Source organism: Oryzias latipes, chromosome 5 (assembly GCF_002234675.1).
Source record: "Oryzias latipes chromosome 5, ASM223467v1".
In the NCBI taxonomy this organism is placed as follows: domain Eukaryota; kingdom Metazoa; phylum Chordata; class Actinopteri; order Beloniformes; family Adrianichthyidae; genus Oryzias; species Oryzias latipes.
The window spans coordinates 26,488,989-26,511,572 of record NC_019863.2 but is presented as its reverse complement, the minus strand read 5'-3'; the positions used below and the strand labels follow the sequence as shown (position 1 = coordinate 26,511,572).

Sequence of the window (22,584 nt, the reverse complement as noted above, 5' to 3'; positions counted from 1 at the left end):
AACCTGAGTTTTGTAAAAATAATCAAGTAAAACATACAGCTGATAATAAGCTGATAGAATTTGTTTCTTCCTTTTTGGTTATCAGACTCATTTTAATATTTCCAAAACAAGAATGGCACAAAAATAAAAAGCTCCCATGCATGAAGATAAAAGCAGCCCGACGTTTGGCATGTACTAGCCATACAAACTGACCCTCTGACAATAAGGGGAAATGCCAAACATTGTTTTCCACATTAGTGACAAGTGGCTGGGGATTGCAAGTGCCTCCTGTTGAACCTTGTGTTTGAAGAGCAACTACTTTCCTGTGCAACGAGAAGTCACAACACCCAGTAGAAACAATACTTAACGCATTCATAGTTACATAAAACATAGAATCCATGCAGTGGTTTTTATGCTGGTGAACAGAATTTTTCCTCAGCACCGAGGCTGTTCATTTCCAGCCTGTTTGGTTCTTCGGTCAGCTTTATGTGTGCATCCAGAAGAGTTAAAGTGGGGGGAAAAAAACCTCCATCAGCATCAACATTGCTGATGTTTTAGTGCATCATTTAAAAGTCAATAAACTGATCAGGTAAATACAAAGAGTTGGAGCCATGTTTCCTGATCACTGAGACCTGTCTGGCTCCATCTTGGACTCTCCGTTCTGTTTGTCGTTGGACTTCTGGGAGAGGCGCGTGGACACGGTGGCCGCCGTAACCACCGCCTTGAAGCTGCGCTTCCTCTTCTGGACGTTCTGCTCTGGGTGGAAGATGATCACGTACACCTTGGGGATGTAAAGCATGCCCAGGGACACAGTGGCGCTCAAGCTCATGGACACCGTCAGGGTGGTGGTCTGGATGAACATCTGCACCAGAACAGAGTCGGGTTATGAAGCCCTCGGTCCAAACACACAGACCTGATTAATGATTCATCCTCTGACAGTCAGAGGAGACTCTATTTATGGAACTCGACCACCCCTCTTCACTGGCGTTTCTCTTAGTGCAACAATTATCAGAAACTACACGAGGCTGCACGTGCTATAAATAAGACATTGATGTTATAAATAAGTTACTAACATCACTCGGCTGCAGAACGCAGCAGAACACGCGGCTGGAATATGTTGGCATCACGAAGGATGGGTCATGAGCCTCACGTCTGCAAAAGCAGGCGATTTGGAAGTGCGTGCAGCCATGTGACCCAATGATGCACCTCACAGGTAGAGCTCCTCCTGCACAACACTGGGACGTAACAGCACTTTCACAAGCCACACAAAATTCACTGCTTCTATTGAGCTATTTCTCTAAGTGATCATTAATGAAATGGGATAACCATAATTGGTCTTTGAGGGCTTCCTTTTGCCCGTGAGCTCATCTGACCTTCTTTCTCTCCTCCTCCATTTCCATTCCAGAAGGTTAAAAAAGACTTTAAAAGCACCCCAGGCTTTAATTGTTTCAGCCCGACTGAATCATAAAGCAGCTCTGTATTAGTCAAAGCTTATCTGTATTTTTCATATATTGCCCTTGCAGCCCCCTACTTTGTGACAGAAGAAACAGCCCACAAGCCAAGAGAAACTCTGAGTACAGTGAGGCAGGATGTGCTCAGAGTAGCGCAGGAGCAAAATGTGATTTGACAGGCAGCAAACCCACTTTTCACATCTGTGGGATTTCTTTCCTCACTCTGTGTTTGCCTAGCTTAGTGTGGCTTTCATAATTTGATTTATTTTACTATTTAATGGACTCTGGAATAAAAAAAGATCTAGATGGTAAAGAGGAAAGAACACAGTAGAGTTTGTCATTTAATTCAACATTGCAATTTAACCAAACTCATAAAAACACTGTTATTACTAAATAAAATTCATCTATGAAAACAGACACTTTCTTCAATTTTTTTTTTTTTAAAGCTTAAAAACTGGTGTTAAAACGACAAACAGGCTTTCTTAATAAAAGGCAGGTTCATAATATTTGTATTAGTTTGCAGATAGTTAAACTTTTTGTTGTTGGTATTTTTGTTGGTATTTGTTGGTGTTTGTTGTTCAGACATAGAAAGTGGGACAAAAAAGGCTTTATCAAAGAATCACCTATATGCCAACCAGTTTTTTCCATCCTACTTTAATGATGGGATGAAGCCTAAATACAAAAGTCAACCTGATGCTAAAAAAAATTAAATGTTATATTGTACTGTAATGAAAAAAAAAATTAAATTAATGGGATTTTTTTAAACATGAAAACGTTTTTACGTTTAAAATCTAAAAAGGTAAAATATTTAACAGAAGTGGAGAAACAGTTTGACATAAATCTCCTGTGTTATAAAAGCAGCAAAGCATTTCTTTGCAATAAAAGTATTAGTAATTGTTGGCTTTTGCCATCATGAAGTATTTTATTGCCTCCATGTCAAAAATCAGCTGCACATATTGTATGTAGTTTTGTCTCTTCGTAAACTAGACTTTTTCAGAACACTTGTTCACATTTCTGCCACAGTAATATAATCAATATAATCTGAGCAAGTCCTATTTTTCTCGTGCAGAGAGAGTCCCATATTGGTATGTCTGTGGACTCAATCGTGGTCCTGTCATTTGTGTTCCCAAAGATTATCTTTTGATGTGTTGTAAAGCGTTCCCAATGGTCTTTTAACTATGATTATGCTGTTTTTAGCCAAAACAAAAAACCCTGTTCTGTTTTCTAGGACATAGTTTCTGCAGAGCTTCAGAAGTGTGTTAGAAATTTACCTGTGAGTTGTGGACGGGGACTGTGGGTGCAGAGCAACCCCGCCCTCCCTTTCCCCCACCTGGAGTGGGGAGGTTGTGGCCTGCAGACTGTAGCACCTACGTCACAAATATGCTCTATTTCAAATAGCATTTTTTTCGTCTGCTCCCGATTCACAATAATTAGAATGAAGTAGTAAAATACATCTTAAATATGTCCTCCATCAACAGAAAAATGCCACAAAAACATGTTAAAAACACAATTTTTATCTAAATGGGTCTTCAACCACAGTACTGTGCATGCGTGGCTCAAATCTTGAGGGATTGGCCTTTTTTAAAAGATCCACTGCAATAACACTTGTGTTTTTGGTGTTTTTAACATGTTCTTGTGGCATTTTTCTGATGATGGGGACATATACAAAGAAAAATAACCTTAAAATTAATTTTCTTAGTATTTCTTCATTCAAATAGCTGTGAATCAGTAGCAGATAATAAAATGCTATTTGAAATAGAGCGTATTTTTGACGTCGGTGCTGCAGTCTGTCTGCTGGCCACAAGATCCCTGCTCCATTCTGATGCATCCATTGCAGACAAAAAGATACAGCTTCACTTTCCTCATCCACGCTGACATGTGGCTCAGAACTATACAGCTGGAAAGCTCCAGTATTGCTCACTATTTTTGTTGCACGGGTATTGTCATGTTGAGGTTGTAAGGGGCTAAAAGGAGCGGGAGAGCATGTAAACCGATGGATGATGGGAAATGGGGGGGTGTTCTTACTCTGTACCTACAGTTCTGCCCACAACTCAGAGGTGAATTTCTAATATCCTGCTACCACTCTGTGGGAACTATGTCCTAGAAAAAAAAGGATACAGGCTTTTGGCTAAAACAGGCATCATCGTAATAAAAATACAGCTGGGAATACTTTTACTATAGCTACAAAGAGGATCAGAGTCCGACTTTAAAGGTTTCTAGGATTTCCGCCCTTATCTCCTTAAAGTGAAGTAGATAGCAGAGCAGCCAGCAGAAATACTGGATTGATTTCTTACCTTCTCTGTGGATTGTGAAGTGCCAAAGAAGATGGGCACAAAGGCGAGCCAGATGATGCAGGTGGTGTACATGGTGAAGCCGATGGGCTTAGCTTCATTGAAGGTCTCGGGAACTCCTCTGCTCTTTATAGCGTACACAGTGCATGTGACCATCAGCAGGATACTGTAGCTCAGACAATATATGAGGGACAGGTCGGACATGTCGCACTTGAGGATTCCGCGGGCAAACTCTGGGTTTGGAGGTTTCAGCTCCTCATAGTCGATGTTAGTGTGAGGAGGCACCACACCGAACCAGACGAACACTCCCAGTACCTGCAGAGGAAGCAGCTTTAGGCTACATTTGGAAGTGTTTGAAGAAGGTGATGCAGGAATCCCTAAAAATACCTGAACTGAGATGAGTATGAAGGTGATGATCAGCTGAGAGGTGGGGCTGATGAACTTGGGGGGTGTGACTGACTTCTTGCCCTGTTCAAAGATCCGGTAGATCCGGTTTGTCTTGGTGAGCATGGCAGAGTAGCTGATGCACATGCCAAGTCCTAACAGCAGCCTGCGGAAGGCGCACACCGCTACGCTGGGCTCTGCAATCATGAGGAAGGTGATGAGGTAGATGAGGAAGATGCCTGTCAACAACACATAGCTGAGCTCTCTTCCGGAGGCCCGAACGATGGGGGTGTCGTTGAAGCGGATAAAGGTGCCGATGACTCCTGTTGTGGCAAAGATGCCCAGGATGGCTAGGAAGACGGGGATGATGGCCCAAGGAGAACTCCACTCCAGTTTGATGATGGGTGTTGGCCTGCATCCTGTGCGGTTCTTTAGGGGTCTCATGTCAAACGGGCACATGTCACAGGTGAATTCATCCAGTTGGTACTGGTAGCCATCACAGAGCTCACAGTGCCAGCAGCAGGGAACCCCCTTCACCATCTTCTTCCTCTCCCCGGGCTCACACGGGAAGCTGCACACTGACTCTGGGATCTTCCGTTCCCCTCCTGACCACTGCATTTCTTCCACCTGGAAATGGTCCAAATATGCAAACATCATCTGACTGTGTTGTAATGACCTAAAGCTCCTACATGGATGGGCTGCAAGGACAAACCACAAGCAGGGTCTGTGTGAAGCAGTGTTCTTGTGTGAATCACAAGTACTTACGCAAGTGATTTTTAATGGTGTAAAAAACCTGGACAACAGATGTTCTCCCAAAATGGCAAAGTCATCCTAAGTGTTTTGAATCTGTCTGACGCTGTTCTCATTTTTGTATTTATGAGTTAGAAAGACCAACAAAAAACTATTCAAAACTATTCAAACAACAGGTTTGTGGTTTACATCTTTTAGCTCCCAACCTGGCAACCAAAGTGTACCACATCTTCCCTATCAACCTGAATAATTATTTACTGAAAGAGAATGTATGTAAAAAGCAGCACTGCACTTTGATACACATCATAAAAAAGGATGTTTAAAAGGGGTTGAATTACAAAATCAGAACAATAATATTATCAAATAGGACTTTATGTAATATTTCTCCTTTCTAATACTCTGAGGAGATATATTAATGTTAATAACAATAATAATAAATAATAATAAAAAACTTTATTTAGGACTAAAAAACTAAAAAAGGAACTGAAAGTGTTGGTTAAATTTTGAATATGTCATTTTAAAGTTCAAAAATGTTGACAAGTTTGGCTGTCATTCCTTGTCATTGTTGTAGAAAGACACATTTCGGTTTATGTTCTAAGAATAATAGTTTTAATGGTTTTAGATGTCATGAGGATTTAATAAGATGACCCATATAATAACATGATAGTCTTATTTTCTTCATATTTTGTTCTAAAATTAGTCATTTCCATTAGTTACACTAAGTTTTGTCACTGTAAACCAAAATGTATTACAACTATGTACATAAAAAATACAAACTATTTCCTTAGAACTAGCAAAAAGATACTTATTATTTGACTGTATTGCATTTAATTTTAAGTAATTCTATACAAAACTTTTTTAGCTTATTTTTCCCTTTCTGAATGATTGTGTGGAAATCCTTGCATCCAGATTTTGAAATCTTATTACAAAAAATCTTGTTAAGTAAAAATGATTTGCTGCATGGATAGAATTGGTGTTCTTTTCCGATTTCTCATTTGACTTGTGTTTTTGAAAACCTCAACTGCAGAAAAGAAACCAAGAAATATTTCCTTTTGAGAGATTTTTGCCCCTATAATCAGTTTTTTTTTAACTAAGCAGGGAAGAAAAGATTTCTCATGATGTGAATATTTACATTGAGTCGAAGATGGTTTGTCCATTGGCCGATGACTTTGTAGCCAGGGTTGCTGATGTTGGACATTTGGTACTGGAAGATGTCATAGCGACCAGGAGCGTCTCCATTTTCGTTGAACATCACTCCAGTTCCTGCGCTGCCTGTTTAGTGGAGAGAAATTCTTAACCAGCAGCTAACAAACGAAAATTGAGACAGAAGAAACGAGGAATTCAAGCCGTCTGAGCTCTCAGAGAGCACCCACACACTGTTGAATGCAGCCTGTATTGCTTACTTCAGTCTTGTGCAGTCATGTGAAAGCTGAGTGCAGGATGCTCTTTAGTGAAGGCTCAGGTCTTTCAGTGCACTCTGCTCTATAGCACTAACATGATTGAATGTTCCTCTCAGGACCCTGCAGGCACTCTATCAAAAAACTGTCTTCCATACAAGGTCCAGCAAGAGGAGAGCGGTAAAGGGGATGCTTTCATGGAACACTTTCTTTTTCTTTTTCCGAACGGTGACTTTTTTCTGCAAGATGGGGATGAAAAGCTGGAGTGTTGTATTTGGAGAAAGGCAAGGGGGCAGCCTGAGGGAGGGGTCGTGCTTTCAAAAAAATGTGCTGTTTTCCACCGCTTGGTACATTAGCAAAAACATCTCAAAGCTTACATCTTTAAACTGCCTGCACTTCCTTTTTTTCAACCAAAACATATGCAGTGACAAAAATCTCAGCCTCTTTTTTTTCCCTCTTTCTTCAAAGCTGCCTTTGTAAGAAGAAATGATGCATCTTAAAGATGAATAAAGACTAAAGGGCAGTTGAACCTCACCGTTAAAGTTTACAGAGTGAATGTACTGGAGGAGCATGCGTCCCTCTACGGGGTCCATCTTCTCGCAGACGCCTGTAGAGCTGGGACAGAGATCCAGGTGCATGTTGTGCAAGGCGTGGGCCATGGCATACACCGCGTCGATCACAAACTGCACTTTTCCTTCCTGTTCGTACTGAGAATCCCGACTGATTCTTTCCTCGCCTGCCACAAAAACATCACACACGGACACGATTAAAAGGTGGGACCACAGTCAGGTCATTTTAAGGAATGCAGCTTTCTCACCTGTACACTTTCTCCTGCCAGGGTCATACTTTATGCCAGGGCGAGTTAGTTTGCACTTGAAGTCATCCTCCCAGAATTCAGCAAACCAGATGTTTCTCCTGTTGTTTTCCAGTGATCTGGAAGTGAAGTACTGGTCGAATCCTGAAGCGTTTGTGATTTGTTTTATGTTTTTTTTTTTTGTGTGTGGGAGAAATAAAAACATCAAAAGCTAAAATTTAGAAAAAGATTCTTTCAAAGGCAAAAGCATCACAAGATCTACCTGTCTTACATCCAACATGCATCTCTGAGGAATTGTAGCCAAATCTTAAATTCAGTTCACACTCCTACCATCAATAGAGGCTCTTTTAGGCAGAATAGTGACAGCTCCCTCAGCAACCTCTTCCTGGTTTTCAATGGGGGAGCTTTTGGCCCCCCAGCTGTCAGATCCCACAAACAGGAAGTGTCCAGTCAGGTTGGCCTTTTTTGCAGCTTGCAACACCCGTCTGTAATGACATGAGCTGGTCACCACGCTGACTGAGTATCAACTGAGATCAAACAAAACGGATTTCCAGATTTCTATTTTCAAATTTCAGTCACAGGAAAGTCCACTCACTTGATGTCATCCTCGTTGGCGAAGATGATGACCCCACGAGCGTTGGAAGTTTCCATGAGTCTCTTGATGACCTTCTCAAACTCTCCTGGCCTGGGTTCTCTGGGGATCCTAATAGACTGGGCAATGCATAGTCCCCCTTTGGCAAAACATGGCAAATAAGTTTGCATCATCCATGGTGGTGTTAGGTCATTGTAATCTAAAACAGAGAGTTAATTATCTCTGCTCAGCAATCGAAAGACACATTCTGTGGCGTGTCGTGACTAAAAGCTTTGCTGCACATTGGAAGGTCCTGGACTGTGTAATGTGATGATTAAAAATTTAAAACTAAGAGTGTGGAGTTCCATGAAGGGATCTGAGACTCGTGCTAACATGTCATTGTTCAGCAGATGCACTGTTGTAGGTCTTAAACTGGCATGCAAATGTTTGTGCCGCAGCACTGAACACAGGCTTGCATGATTTGTTTTGTTTTGTTTTTGTCAGAAATCACTACACCTGCGGTGGCAGTTTTGCAGTTGAACTCATGAGCACAACTGTAACTTTGTTAAAAACTTTGGAACAACTGCTGAGGTTCTGCACGTTCTGCCGATAGAATGGCAATTTGGTTGAGTAACCTTTTCACTCCTCCAGATTTTTCCATTCTTCCAAAATGTTTCAAACCAAGCCCATTCAGATCCAAAAACATACACATTTTAGCAGCTTGGTTCGACAGGAAAGAAGAGTTTTGGATGAAAAACCTGTGAAAATCATCATAAAAACTTTAGATAAAAATCCTAAAACTCGATTGATGAATGAAAAGGCTTTCTGTGAAATACTTGGTCAGTGTGATGTTAGGAGACTTCTTTGTTTTTGGTTTGTTTGATCCATTCATAAAATGTTTCAAAGCTCCAGAAAGGAGACATCTGTTTTTGAATTTCCTAAATTTGCAGCAGGGTGTTTTGTTTGTTTCAGATTTTTCTGGGTGTTTACTTTGTCAAGCTGTTTCTTTTGTGTTTTATTGTATATGGATATCAGATGTGGGTGGTTGTGGCAAGTAAAATTTAAAATTGTTTTGCATTAAACTTGGTTGACAACAGCACAGCAAGAACTGAAAGAAGGTAATTGTTTTTTTGCATAAGGCTTAAGGCATAAGGTTTTGACTGTTAAAGGTAATAACTTAATTCGGAAAATACTTTTCTCTTTGTCTTGTGAAAAAAATTCATTCAATTTTGTCAAGTATGCTAAAAAGTCAAATCAACATCTTAAAGACCCACTCCAATGAAAGTTGTGTTGTTGATGTTTTATCATGTTCTTATAGCATTTTTCTCAAGATAGAGGACATATTTAATGAAAATTAATAATTAATTAGTAAAATTGCATTTCTGCATTTTTATTTTTTCTTAAAATCATTGAAAATTAGGAGCAGATAAAAAAATTACATTTGAAAAAGCCTGTAGCAGTGAAGTGCTACAGTTGGCAAGCCAAAGCTTCTTGCTCTGCTCCATTCTGGTGCATCCACTTGCAGATTAGATAGATTAGATTCATCATGTACATCTTCGTTTTCCTCGTCTGAGCTGATATCTGGCCCAAAACTGTACGGCTGGAATGCTCAAATATTAGCTCGGGTCTTAAAAGGTTAAACTAAATCTGGGCCTTTTCCTTTAATCCAACTGTGGTTTTGGGACCGTTCACCTCATTAGGCTTCATGACTGGAGACCACACATGTCTGCAAAATGTACCTGTGTTGGCAGTCACAGATGTATTAGTTTCAGTGACATTTAATCAGAACTGTAGTCACATCACTGAAGCTTTTAAACCTATATGATGATTTTCCCTTTGATCTTTGAGTATTAAAGGATTGCTCATTCCCATTTCAGCCTTTTAATGAGCAGGAACGGTACAGCTTGATGAGTAATCCCTCATTGTTGCTGCAGTGAATTTACATTAGTCCAACCTGCTTCTCTGGATATCTGCAGAAAGGCGTCCACGCCGCTCTCGCCGTAGTTTCCCTCTGAGGCCAGAGTGGAGACATAGTTCCAGCCCATGGCTTTGACGATGTCCACCATGGCCTGGGCCTGGTAGGAGTCGGGAGGAACCACTCTGGAGAAGAACTCATAGCGGCTGTTGTCGCTGAGCTCCGGGGCAGTCGAGGCGTAGCTGATCTGTGGGATCTGAGGAAGCGAAAGGGTCAGCGGTGACGGAGGGGGTCGAAAACAAGAATGCCACTGATTATTAGGCCAATACGTAAATCAGAAGGTGAAAGGACTGACAAGCAGAGGCAGTGAGGCATGTCTAAAGATGATGCACCACTTACTCACAGAGCGCCTTCACCTCCTGAACAGAGAAACACAGACAGAACAAACTTCCTCTGTAAAAGCTTTTGTTTGGAGTAAAAAAGGACGAGGATATTAATTTACTAATGTGCTACTTTTTTAATGACACAGTTATGTCTCTATTCTGAACCTGCCAATACCAGTGCCCCAGTGTGGCTTAACATCAGCCCTCTCCAGGGGATGATGAGGTTAAGGTAAACACAAGGGGTGGAAAAGGGAGAAGGAGAGAGGAGCGAGAACCATTTCACAGATTATCTGGAAGGATTATAGGGGTTTTAAGCAAATTATGTTAAGCACAGAGGAGACAGAGATCGAGAGACTAGAAAAAGGTTAGCAGTTCTCAGCTGTAAGCCATACAATATTTTTCATTCTGGTGGCCACATGTAGCTGAAAATTGCGTCCCTGTCATCAACTTTATTTCTTACGGCAGGTGCTAGCAACTGGAAGGAGTCCACTGTTGGAGATGCAAACGTTTGCACACAAACTTGTAAAGAACAATGCATAATCTTCTAAATTAATCCCGCAATCTGCAAAAATCAAGGAGCTGTATCAAAAACAGTGCTGTTCTTGACAGTTCGCCTGAACTGAGCTGTTGTAGTTTCATTTGCGATTTGCACCAAACTCCCATTTAGATGGAGGTTTTGACGGCAAATACACTAATAAGATGACAAATGTTCGATGTCCGAAATGCTGAAACCTGTCACCAAACTGAGAGCAAAATTCTCAATGTATAGCGCACATGAGGCAATCTGCAGTTAAGGGAAATGCACATATGGACGATGGGAGCAAGAACGTCATTTAGCTAAATCTACCCTCCCCAGGTCATAAGTTTCTCTTATCCCAGAAGCGACATCATCCTGCCGTCCTGATGCTCTATTTTCAGCCCCGGTCTCCAAACTGCTGAGAGGAGCTTAGTGGAGGCTGTGATGCATAATTCTGTAGTTAACATCTGCCTTGTTTGCAAGCTGCCTCTTCTTGATTCTTAACTCACCAAAGGAGCATTGCAACAAGTCACATTTGAAAAAGTTTCATTTTGAACTATCAAGTTTCCAGATTTGGTCGGACAAGTTGGAAGGAATTAGCAATCATTGCTGTGGTGTACACGAGTGTAATTTCCAATCCTTCTCAGAGAGCAGTGAATTGAACAAAATAAACCAAACACATGATGCGGCTTAGCCTGCGGAGGCCATTGATGAGAATAGATCCACACGTGTCATTGTTCCTCAGCAGCAGATGAGCAGCAGGATGATGAATAAAGTCCCTCAATGGGTTTTTATGACAAACATTTAAAGGTATGATATATTAATAATTAAGGCAGGCGAGCAAGGCAAAGTCTTAACTAAAAACAATCATCTCAAATGTTTAAACCATTGTTTTCTAATTTTAAATTCTTTAGCTTGATCTCAGGGCATATGTTCCATAACACTAAGCCATCAGAATAGCCAATATCTTTATCCTCAGATCCTCTCTTTTGTTTCTCTGTCAGCTTTCTTCAGGGGGTTCATACATATTTTTGCCTGGTCACTGATAAAAGTCTTACCGCAAAGAGCCGGAGAACATTGGCGACCATAATGGATACGGAGCTCCCTGACGCCCCGATCACTCCGACTACCCTCTCAGGCTTGGGGATGATGGGGGGCTCTCCGTTTGAGCAGCGCACGTCTGAGTTGTCCTTCTGAATGAGGGCTTGGACAAAGGTGAGTGACTGCTCCAGGGCGTAGGTGTCCCTGGAGCAGGTGTCTAGGATCCTGGCACCAAGAGTGATGTTGGGCAGCAGGTCGGGGTCACTGTTGATCTGGTCCAGGGCGTACAGCATGGCCTCCAGTCTGTGGATCCCCTTTTCTCTCTTGATCTCGCCACAAGGAACCCCAGCAGGCCCTCGAGAGTGAACGGGGAAGAGCCCGCCCAGGGTGATGTCTCCTTCAATTTTGATGGACTGAGGCTGGATGCCCTGTTGGGCTTCGGAGACAGAACTGATGCCAACTAAAAGAACCCAGACGAGCTGAAGCCATGACCGGTATATCAATGGCACACCGAGCCTGAGGGATAAAGGGCAAGAAAGCGCCTCTGGTGACATGATGATGTCCAGCAGAGATTCTGCCATCTCCAGGCCACTGCCTCTACCTTTGACACCTGAAAAAGCAGAGACAGGCTGCTAACACAACTTCCTTTTTGTTGTTTTCTGTGTCTGTGCTTAAGTTATACAATATTTGCAGATGTTAAACTCCAAATGTTCCCATTTAAAAGCCGGAGGAATGCTTTGCCTTTCCTTTGTTACTGTTTTTTTGTCCTCAAAATCCCTGAAACGTCGTCTCTTTAAATATTTAGAGGCAGCAGAACACATTCATGGTTATACAAAAAACAGTAGGAGTTTAGATGTGTGTCAATTCTGCACTATAGCTTGTGTTCTTATAATTCTGAATAAACGTGGAGTTATGTTAAAAATAGCTCAAATGTATAGGTTTTTAAAGTATTTTGTATGTGTGAACAATTTATCCCAGCTGAGCTGTGGTGCATTCTCCCTCCTTTTTACTGCAGTAAGATAGCAGAAAACACCAGAATTTAGACTCTTTCATGTTTTGTTTTTTAATCTAAAAGTTATTTTAACATGACTTAGGTAGCAGCAGTTTGTGAGCATTCTGTGATAAAAGAAATCTGTGGCCAAAAAAAAGACTTAAGTGGCAGCAATATGGATTAGAGTTGACTCCGCCCACCTTAAAAATTAATGTTATGACCATCATTTTATTTGAGATGTAAGGTTGGATTTTGTTGTGTTCAAAAAGGTCGTTATGTTTGCTGTTGTGTTTTTTTGCTTCTGTTCATACTGAGCTACAACCATCTATTACTTGGTGAATGTCACCAAGCACGTCTTAAAAATATAAAGGTTTAGATGACCTTTATACTTTTAAATCTGAGCAATTTCTCACCAAATCTGAATAAGGCTATTCCAGAGCCGGAGAACTGGAACTCCAGGCACTCCAGCCTCCTCCCAAAGTCCACAGACATGCTTCATAGATTACTCTAAAGTGTACCTAGGTGTGCATGCATGAGTGATTGTGCGCCCTGCGCCAGACCAGGGTGTACGCCGCCTTTGCCAAACAGTAGCCAGGACCAAGAAAATGGATGGATGGATGGATGGATGGATGGATGGATGGATGGATGGATGGATGGATGGATGGATGGATGGATGCTTCTCTCTGCAGGTAATGCAGATAATAGCTTGTGCATCTGTTACCTCAAGATTAGATTACTTACATTCTATCAGGTTCAACTACAATACTGCTGACAAAGTTCTAAAGAAAACTGGTTAAAAAACAATCCTATTTTACACATTTTATCTTCTCTTCATTGGTTCTGTGTTTAAAGCGTAATACATTTCAAACTTTTTTTATTAACATGACATGAAAGAGCTCCATCTTATATAAATGAACTCCTAGTTCCATATTTTCCAGTGAGAGGAATTTTATAAATATATTCATAAAATGTCTAAAACTAAAGAGGAAAGTGCCCTGCAGTGGATTGAGGAACTGTCACCCCACAGTAGGTGGTTGGCCCCGGCCTGCATCCCCGTGACCCTACAGCACTAAGAACTTTGAGAGAAAAAAGCAATGACTAAAAAGGGAAGCCAGTGCCTTCAGCTATTTAAACACATTTTTATGCTGGACTTAAAATCTTCCTTTTTGAAAAAACAAACTGTGGAGGTCAGTCTTGTGACTCTGCCAAACCATCAGTGGCGGTTTTCTGTAAAGACTCTCGTTCATTCAATCAGAATGGTTCCAAAGCACAAACATTTTCTTTTTTAAAGTACACCTCGACTCAGTTATTAGTTGAACACTCTATTCAAGAAGCTTTCTCATTTCTAAAATAAACTTTTAAGAGAACAGTTTTTTATGTATTCATTGTGTTTTTCTAATTATACAAATTACAAAAAATAAATTCCACCCAGTTTAATTCCTAATTGAGAAAGCCTATTGGATATTCAACTTAATCACAGTCCAGAAGGACTTTTTAAAAACATTTTCTGTCATTAATTGAGCTGCTATAGGTTTACATCTCAAACAGCTTTGTCTTCATGTTCTTACTTTAGACATGTAGATTTCTTTGTCATCCATGACTGTAAATGTATTTTTTTAAGGCAGTAACTTGCACGTTTTTTTTTTTTTTGTTTTTTTTTTCTGGTAGCAGATGTTCCAGTGTGTCGTCTTTCCTCTCAGATTCCAACCAATAACTGCAGGCAGGTAGCCATACTCACATTTGAGGTGCCTTGCTTTGCATTTTTTTGGAAGAAGTTTGCCTCTCTGCAGTCATCATCTTTTTACTCAGCAATTACACTCCAAACTCCTAAATTAAATCTGTTCATCACTTGTTTATTCACAAATATCATTAAGATACAATTATTACAATATTGGAATTATTTGGGCTTACTCAGATTATAACAATTGTACATTTTTGCAAGAAATTTGGCTATAAAAATGTAAAAGATTTTACTTTTTTGGCGAAGCATTTTGAGACAATTTTTTTCAATTGTTTTCAATAAAATTTGAAAAAGTTTAAAAAATTGCAGCTTTTATGTGTTTTTGGCTAACTTATAAAGCCAAGGCTGCCGGAAAAATATCTGACAAATCCCCCCCCCAAAAAAAGGAGTTTTCAGACATCTTGCAGGGATGAGACAGGGTGAACGCTGGAAGCTTTTACCATGCCGAGCTGAGAGCAGGGGATGGAAAACACTATTAATTTTGCAAAACAAAAAACATCACGTAAACTGTCGCAGTACTTCATGCTCCAAAAGCTGGAGCGGGTTAATATTATCTGCAGACAGAACCACTTATAAGTCCAGGTTTCCATCCAGCTGTTGGAAAATATGTAATAAACGGCAAAAATATTTCCTGTTCAATTTTCACTTTGTTAAAATTCATGCCTCATCTTTGAAAGGCTGTTATTTTGTTAAGGACAGAAAATGAGAGAGAACAAAAGCTGCACAACTGTTGCAGACGTGATCCCTTTAAAGCCAACCTGTTTGAAGTCTTACCTGCCCATTCTTCATGGATGGCTCTGGTTTTCACCCCCTCGTCTCAGGAGCTCCTGTAAGTGCGTCCCCAATCATTGTCCTGAAGGTCTGCATTTATCTGAGGTCAAGCTCTTTTTTTTTTCAAGTGAAAGTAAATCTTCAGTCATCCCAGAGAGTCTCCTGTCCAGTATCGGAAATAAGCTGAACTCTGTACAAACAATGGTTTTGTGCAAAAGATAAAGAAAAGTCTGATGTCTAAAGACAAAATGCAAAGAAAGGGCTTTGGGCTCTCTGGGTTTTGTGGCAGATCCAGGGAGAAGAGAAACATTACAGCAGTGAGATTCCACAAATCACTGTCAAATCCCTTAAAAGCTCTCCCTCTCTGTGGCTCCTTCTCATCTGTCCCCTCCCTCCCCGGGTCTGCCTCTCTCTGGTGAACCCTTGCTCGCTCTCTCAGCGCACTAATGGCCTCAGATTGGGATTATCATGCAGGCGTCTGTGAAGAAAGGTGGACCAGCCCGTCCTCTTTTTTTTTTTTTTAATACAGCTGAAGCAAATGCTGAACGACTCCGCTCTGTCACTTTGAGAGATTAGAGAAGCAGCTATTTAATTCTTCCCTCCCTCCACCATAAACACACCAAACTCACTCTTACAATCCCGTCAACACGGACACAATGGCGGAGAAAATCAACAAACAAAACAGAATTCTGTAACACACCAGCTAAAAGTATCCGATTTCCTGCGTGACGTTAAACGCAGCTCTCAGATCGGCTTGCCGCTCATCCTTCATTTATAAGCTTGAATGACGAACGATCACCGTCATCATCTGAGCACATCATTTTTTGGAATAAAAACAGTTAACAGGTTTGCCTTAAACTAAGTCTTTTTATTATTATTATTTGAAGCTATTAGAAAAATCACCTTCAACCCAAAAAGACAGATTTCTCCAAGCCGTCCTCTACTTTAGTGTACTCCAGGTGAGATTTGAAGTACTGGCTTTCATACTGAGGGCTGTTTCGAATGTACTCGAGGTAATCTGGAGTTCCCGGGCAGATGACGTTGTCTGCCAGCAAGATGCTGCCTTTCCTCAGGAGGCCACACTTCTGAAAAGTTTAGGAAAGCTGTGTGAGCATTAAAAAAAAAAAACAGGGGTTCAATCTGTAACCAACTCACCTCCATCAGCTTTGTGTCAGGAAGATAGCGATCTTTCCAGTGGTCCAAGAAAACCAAGTCGAATGTTTTCACCCCAAACATCTCTTGCATTTTGGGGATCAAGTCTCCAGAAGCTCCTTCAACTAAATGAATCTGATAAAAAAAGAGCACATTGAGACAATTACAGTTACAGCCCTTTTATCCCTACATAACACGTTCATAACTTCTTTCCTAAAGACTATATTTACCTTATCCTGCAGCCCTGCCCATGCAATAACCTGCCGAGCTATTTTAGCATATTCTGGATTAAACTCAACAGTTATAAGCTTGCTGTTTGGTGACAGCAGGCTGGCAATGCGCACTGTGGAGTAGCCACAGTAGGTCCCCAACTCCAACACATAAGTGGGGTTTGCCTCAGACACTACAGAGTCCAGAATGCAGCCTGCAGGTGCAAAAAAAGACAGCTTCATCAGGTGAAAGCATGTTCATGCAGAGAAAATGCTATCAACGAGTCAGTACCTTTTTCATCCCCCACATTCATGGCCCATTCCTTATGCCTGCAGAACTGATCAATAGCTCTAACCACGCTGCGAGGGTCCCCTCTAGTGGCGTTTTTCTGTACTGCAGCCAGAAGCCGCTGAAGACAGGAAGACAGGATCACTGACTGCTTTGAAAAAAGGCAAATCATCAATTTAAAATCACTCGTGACCAGAACTGAGAGTAAAAACATTCCTTTAGATAACGACTGGTCTCTTTTGAGCTTTTAATTGAACGGGAACCTGTTATAACTGAAAAAAGCTTGTTAGAAAGAAGAAATCAGTTTGACTCTGTTTCTACTAATTCAAAGCTGAAGACTCTTTTTTTTTTTCGACCAGGAAAAAAATAAAATATTTATGTTCAATGTTGGGGCAAAAAAGACATATAGATTCCCTATAGCAGATTCAATCAAGAATGTAAATGTTAAAGTCCAGTCTTAGTCAATTTAGAAACCCAGACAACAGGCTGGTTGTTGTTAACCTTTGGAAGGGTCAACTGACAGTAAGCAATGAAAGTTGGATCCCTTATGGTTTGCTTCAGTGAAACAATGTTAAGTTAAAAATGTCAAAAACTAAATATAGTTTGTTATTATTTATCAGTAAAACATGCCAGTTTTATAACCTCAAAAGTATTTCATCACAGTGGGGCAAAAAAGTATTAAGTCAGCCACCAATTATGTCAGTTCTCTCCCTTAAAAAAGATGAGAGGCCTGTAAACGTTTTCCGTTAGCCTTCACAAGGTTTTCCCAAACAGTTGCTGGTATTTTGGCCCATTTCTCCATGCAGATCTCCTCTAGAGCAGTGATTTTTTTGGGGGGCTGTCACTGGGCAACACAGACTTTGAACTGTCTCCAGAGATTTTCTAAGGGGGGGAGATCTGGAGACAGGCTAGGCCACTCAAAGACCTAGAAATGCTCCTTACGAAGCCACTCCTTCATTACCCAGGCAAGGTGTTTGGGATCGTTGTCATGCTGAGAGACCCAGCCACATGTAATCTTCAAGGCCCTTGCTAATGGAAGTAGGTTTTCACTCAAAATATGATGATACATGGCCCCATTTATTCTTTCCTTTACACAGATTGGTTGTCCTTGTATGTCTTCCATTTCGTAATAATTGCTCCCACCATTCATATCTTCACACTAAGCTTTTGCAGATTCAGTCTTCCCAGCCTGGTGCAGGTCAACAGTTATGTTTCTGGTGTCCTTAGACAGCTCTTAGGTCTTGGTCATAGTGGTGTTTGGAGTGTGAATGTTTGAGGTTGTGGACAGGTGTCTTTTATATTGATAACGAGTTCAAAGAGGTGCCATAAATACAGGTAACAAGTGGAGGCAGAAGATCCTCTTACAGAAGAAGTTACATGTCTGTGAGAGCCAGAAATCTTGCTTGTTTTTAGGTGACCAAATACTTCTTTACCATAGTTTACAAATTAACTCTTTAAAAATCAGACAGTGATTTTCTGGATTTTTTTCTCTCATTTTGTCTCTCATACTTGAGGTGTACCTATGATGAAAATTACAGGCTTCTCTCATCTTTTTTTAAGTGGGAGAACTTGCACAATTGGTGGTTGACTAAATCATTTTTTTTCTCCAGCGTATAACTTTAAAACCTAAGAAGAAAGAAATATTGTTAAATATAAATGCTGAGACATGGAATCGTTACTAAATTGAATGTTTTGCAGTTAACATATTTTATCATTTATTTAAAAGAAATGACGTGCATTCTAATCTATTTTCTGTTCTATTCTAATCTATTTTCTGTTCTATTCTATTCTATTGGTGGTTTGTAACCTTTAATGTGTCATAAAAAAAATAGTAAAACCATCTTTTTTCTGGCTACTCCCTTCAGATGTTGCCACAGTAAATCACCCATAAGTGACGTTCCTGAGCCAATCCTCTCCTTTTACCTGGACTTGGGGGCACCACACAGAAACACTGGAGAGCTCCTCTGTGTGGTTGCAGCAGTACCTTTACAGCACCTAGTAGTCCTAGGCTGTCTATCAACCAAGGACTAACCAGACACAGCCCTGCATGGTTTCTGAGATCAGATCGGACACGTCGAGAGCAGCACTGCCATACAGTAAAACAGTCAATGAGGTCTTTAATAGGCCGTGTGCTCCTACTAGACATAGAACTTACAAGAAATTCTGCAAAACTTTGATCAAAAATTTCAGATCCTACTTAAGTGACAGATCCATAAAAAAACATTAAAGTATTTTTTCTTGTCTTGGCCAAATAAATGTCAATCTTAACAAGTATTTTCCAACGGGTTTTTATTTTTGTGCACAAACATCTACACGAGCTCAAAAAGTAAATAACTATTGACGGCGGAAACCTTAATACACATCTATACAGACCCAAACATACTGAGAATGACTCGCAAGCACATATAGGTGCAAATACAAACCTGTCAAACACATCAAACCTGCACATTTACATATGTCTGTACCGATGTAAAGGTGGGCGGGGGCTCAAGTAAGTGCTTATTAAAAATGTACAATGTCCCACAATAATACCCCCAGGGAGGAGCAAATCGAGGGATATCCATCCCCTGTGACCCCAACCCCAAAAGGGTTAAAAGGTCCTTGCTAAATACTCCAGGCAGGTCAGAGGCCAACTCTGTAAGGGTCCAGGACAGAGCAGAGGCAAGGACCACCCAGCTCCCCATCTGGTAGGCGCTGACAAGAAAAGGTGCATGCAGTACATGCAGTATCCATTCACAAAAGATGGACAATAGGAAGGATCTAAAAATATTTTTTGTTTTTGAGTATATAAATGGTCAGAGAAGGTGTTTTGCAATTTTGTGATACAGGCTGGAGCAAAGTCTGAAAGTGAACAACCACATCCTTGACTGGTAAGGGGCATGACCTGGTTTAACACAAAGACGCATCATGTTCTGTTTAGTTTTATGACACACAGATCAGGGCCTTGAAATCATTTTTAAACTGCAACTTCCTGTAGTGATTTCATAATACTTCTCTAATGCAAGAAACAAGATGTTAGGACTGCAGCCCAGGCTCAGGTCAGACAGACGCTGAGCTAAAGTGAAAAAAAGAATCTGTTTTTCACATTTTAAACGTATTATAGTAACGCCTGAAAGTGAACAGGAATCAATAACTCTGGTACTAGTTTTAAAAGGTAAAATAGATGAGAATCACTTGCATAACCATAAAAGCTGTTAAAAAAAAACACCTAAGTGCTGCTATTTGCTGCCATCAATACATCCAACAAGTATAGTTGAAAACTAAATGAGAAGGTGATACAATCCTAACAACCCCATGACTACTGTAAAGTCTGTTCTCAAAAGTTGCTTTCTAGTCAAACTACACTGATAAAATTAAGATCTAATTTCTTTACGATACATTTTATTAAGCAGCAAACTCTGAATGACACTCTTTAAGAAATGACCAGACCTGTTCTGTCTCATATCTCTATCCTGGTTGATGACTGACAGCCATGACTGAAGTTTTTTAAAATGATCATTCAAACATGGCAAATAGCAAAGATGTAATGTGGATAAAGTTTAACTCCAAAAACCCTCACAGTCTTGACTGTAAATTGCCAGTTTATGAACAAGTATCGCACACAAGAAAAGCAAAGTATTGTCTGTAATGAAGCCTAGAAAAGTCATTAAAAGGATAACATTTTTCTGTCTCACCACAGGGTTGTCATCATCTAAAGGTGGCTTTTGTGTCAAAAACTCTAGGAAACCCAAAATCTATGTAGCTTTTGTATTTGCTTTGGAAACAAACAGTGTTTTGGGAGACATGTGAGAATCCAACTGCTGTGCAGGGTAACACAGCAGCAGACAGGTCAGGTATTTCCTGAGGCCCGGTTCAGCTGGAGCGTGCAGCTTGAACATTTCTTTATCCATCTTTTTTACCTACTGTTTTTTTCTCACATGCATTGAACGTAAAATAATTCTTTGACAACGATTGTAGATATAAGGCAGACCTGAGGACGAGTGCTTCGGGTCAGCATGTCCAGCATTCCCTCCACAAACTTGTCGTGCCAGATGAGCGCCAGTCCAGCGTGATACTGCACAATGAAGGGGATGATCCATCTGTACAGAGCGTACAGGACAGCTGCTCCACCAGTGCAACTGTATAGAAGAGTCAGCAACATCCTGCAACCACAACATCCACGAAGGACTCAGATGAAAGAACCGTACACAACAATGGTGCATGATAGATCAAAAGCTCCCCCCTCATTCAGCCTCTCCGTTGTGTCATTTTAATGAGATGGGTATTCACCGTCTTCTCTATTATCCATCAGCAGCTCACTTTAGGAGTCGCCAGTGAATCACCCGTCTCCATCTAGCCCTCTCCTCTGCATCCTCAGGCCTTGTTCCTGGTACCTCCAACCTCAGCATCTTTTTACCAACGCTGTCACACCCCTTGAGATGCATAAACCACCTTATAATCCGAACGTTCTAACATGAGCTGTCATCCTTCTGATGGATTTATTCCTGATCCATTTACCATTTAGCCTAGTTTCCAACAGAACCCAGTTGTTCAACAGCACAGGTGGTTGCTAATCTAGATCGATCCTATATAAAGGTTCACTTACTAGTTCACATGACTGGTGGGGTTTTAAATGGTAAATGGCGTATATTTATATAGTGCTTTACTTCTTAAAAGGACCAAAAGCCTTTACAGTCCCATTCACCAATACATTCACACACTGATGGTGACCCTGCTGCCAAACACTGGTGCCAACCTACAACCACTGAAAGCACTGTAAGGTTCAATGTCTTGCTCAAGGAAACTTCAACACATCAGCGTGCAGAGCAGAATCAAACCTGCGATCTGCGACTGCTCTACCTCTGCACCATGGCTGCCCATATGTGGGATCCTCTTCCACGCACAACCGTCTTCATTAGGTAAATGCCTCCTTATGACTGCATTGGATGGGTGTTTACCATGCAGCCTCTACAGTATCTGTCTTTATTTCCAGCTGCTGCTGCCACGTTTTCACTGTAGGTTCATGCAGGTCAACATGTGGACACCTTTATTATTATCTCCAGCCAACTTCTTGAAAAGACTGTTTTTTTTTTATCTCCGGCCAGATAAAAAAGAGCAAGGAGCACAGCTTGAATCCTAAATAAGCTCCAACTGTGAGAAAGCAGCAGGGCTGCCTGGAAAAGACCCCTCTCTGCAGAAAATAATGCAACTGTGAAAGACCCGTGGTGGTTGAAGTAATCCCTTTTGATTTGGAGTTTTAGTTGCATGGCAACTGGCTGGGGGTTAGGAGCTGTGTCACCAAAGGCTGGCCGCCGAGACTTTGACCTTTACTTTGGCGTTCCCTGAACGCAGCACAGACAGTGCCATGCACGGGAAATGCTGGGAACAAAAACGCGCACGGTTCCGTCTTTTTAACAGTTTGGGCTCACATGTGGCCATTCACCCGAATCCGCTTTACATAATGTCAACGACTAATAGAAAAGAAAGAAATAAAAAAAAGACTAAAAAGAAGTCCAGTTTCCGCAAAATACCCCCAAAAGCCAATTGCGCAACTTTACGAAATAATTTCTCCCACGTGTGCATTATAAAGTTCCAAGATTAAGAGAAATACATGTCAGAATATTTACATACAATAGATAATAAAAGACGTTTTCCTCCCTAAAAATAAATGCTTCTTATTGAAACATAACAGGACTTACTTGTAGGCAATAGGAGGGTGGGGTTCCCGTTTTCTCCTCTCACCTTTTGTCGCAGCGGGAAGAAAACCGGAGCGCCAAGCCACCGTTGACGTGAACCTAACTCCTCCCTCCTCTCTCTTCCAACCCCCTACTCAATGCAGCCGTCAATGCGAGCATGCACGGAATGTGCAACACAACAATCTGCTGCAGCACGGGGGACACAGACACCCACCCACCCACTGCAACAGAGGAGCTTTTCACTACGGCTTTACTGGGATGAA

General features: G+C 41.0%; 2 protein-coding genes across 2 annotated transcripts; both read right to left on the bottom strand.

The window, feature by feature from the left end:
- Nucleotides 1-23: 23 nt before the first annotated feature.
- Nucleotides 24-15,722, bottom strand: LOC101159432 (metabotropic glutamate receptor 6). Its single transcript, XM_011475423.3, has 11 exons — nucleotides 15,000-15,722; nucleotides 11,511-12,103; nucleotides 9,592-9,808; nucleotides 7,662-7,797; nucleotides 7,397-7,551; nucleotides 7,070-7,210; nucleotides 6,788-6,988; nucleotides 5,988-6,127; nucleotides 4,109-4,732; nucleotides 3,725-4,036; nucleotides 24-841 (listed from the first exon to the last, which is right to left on the bottom strand). Exons 2-11 carry the CDS (start codon nucleotides 12,072-12,074, stop codon nucleotides 602-604), a joined length of 2,730 nt encoding a protein of 909 aa, XP_011473725.1. The 5' UTR covers nucleotides 12,075-12,103; nucleotides 15,000-15,722; the 3' UTR covers nucleotides 24-601.
- Nucleotides 15,723-15,843: 121 nt separating this feature from the next.
- comt (catechol-O-methyltransferase) lies at nucleotides 15,844-22,559 on the bottom strand. The gene is made up of 6 exons (XM_004069097.3): nucleotides 22,325-22,559; nucleotides 20,617-20,788; nucleotides 16,650-16,767; nucleotides 16,379-16,572; nucleotides 16,152-16,283; nucleotides 15,844-16,081 (listed from the first exon to the last, which is right to left on the bottom strand). The coding sequence occupies exons 2-6, from the start codon at nucleotides 20,785-20,787 to the stop codon at nucleotides 15,902-15,904; spliced, it is 795 nt and encodes a 264-aa protein (XP_004069145.1). The 5' UTR covers nucleotide 20,788; nucleotides 22,325-22,559; the 3' UTR covers nucleotides 15,844-15,901.
- Nucleotides 22,560-22,584: the final 25 nt, after the last annotated feature.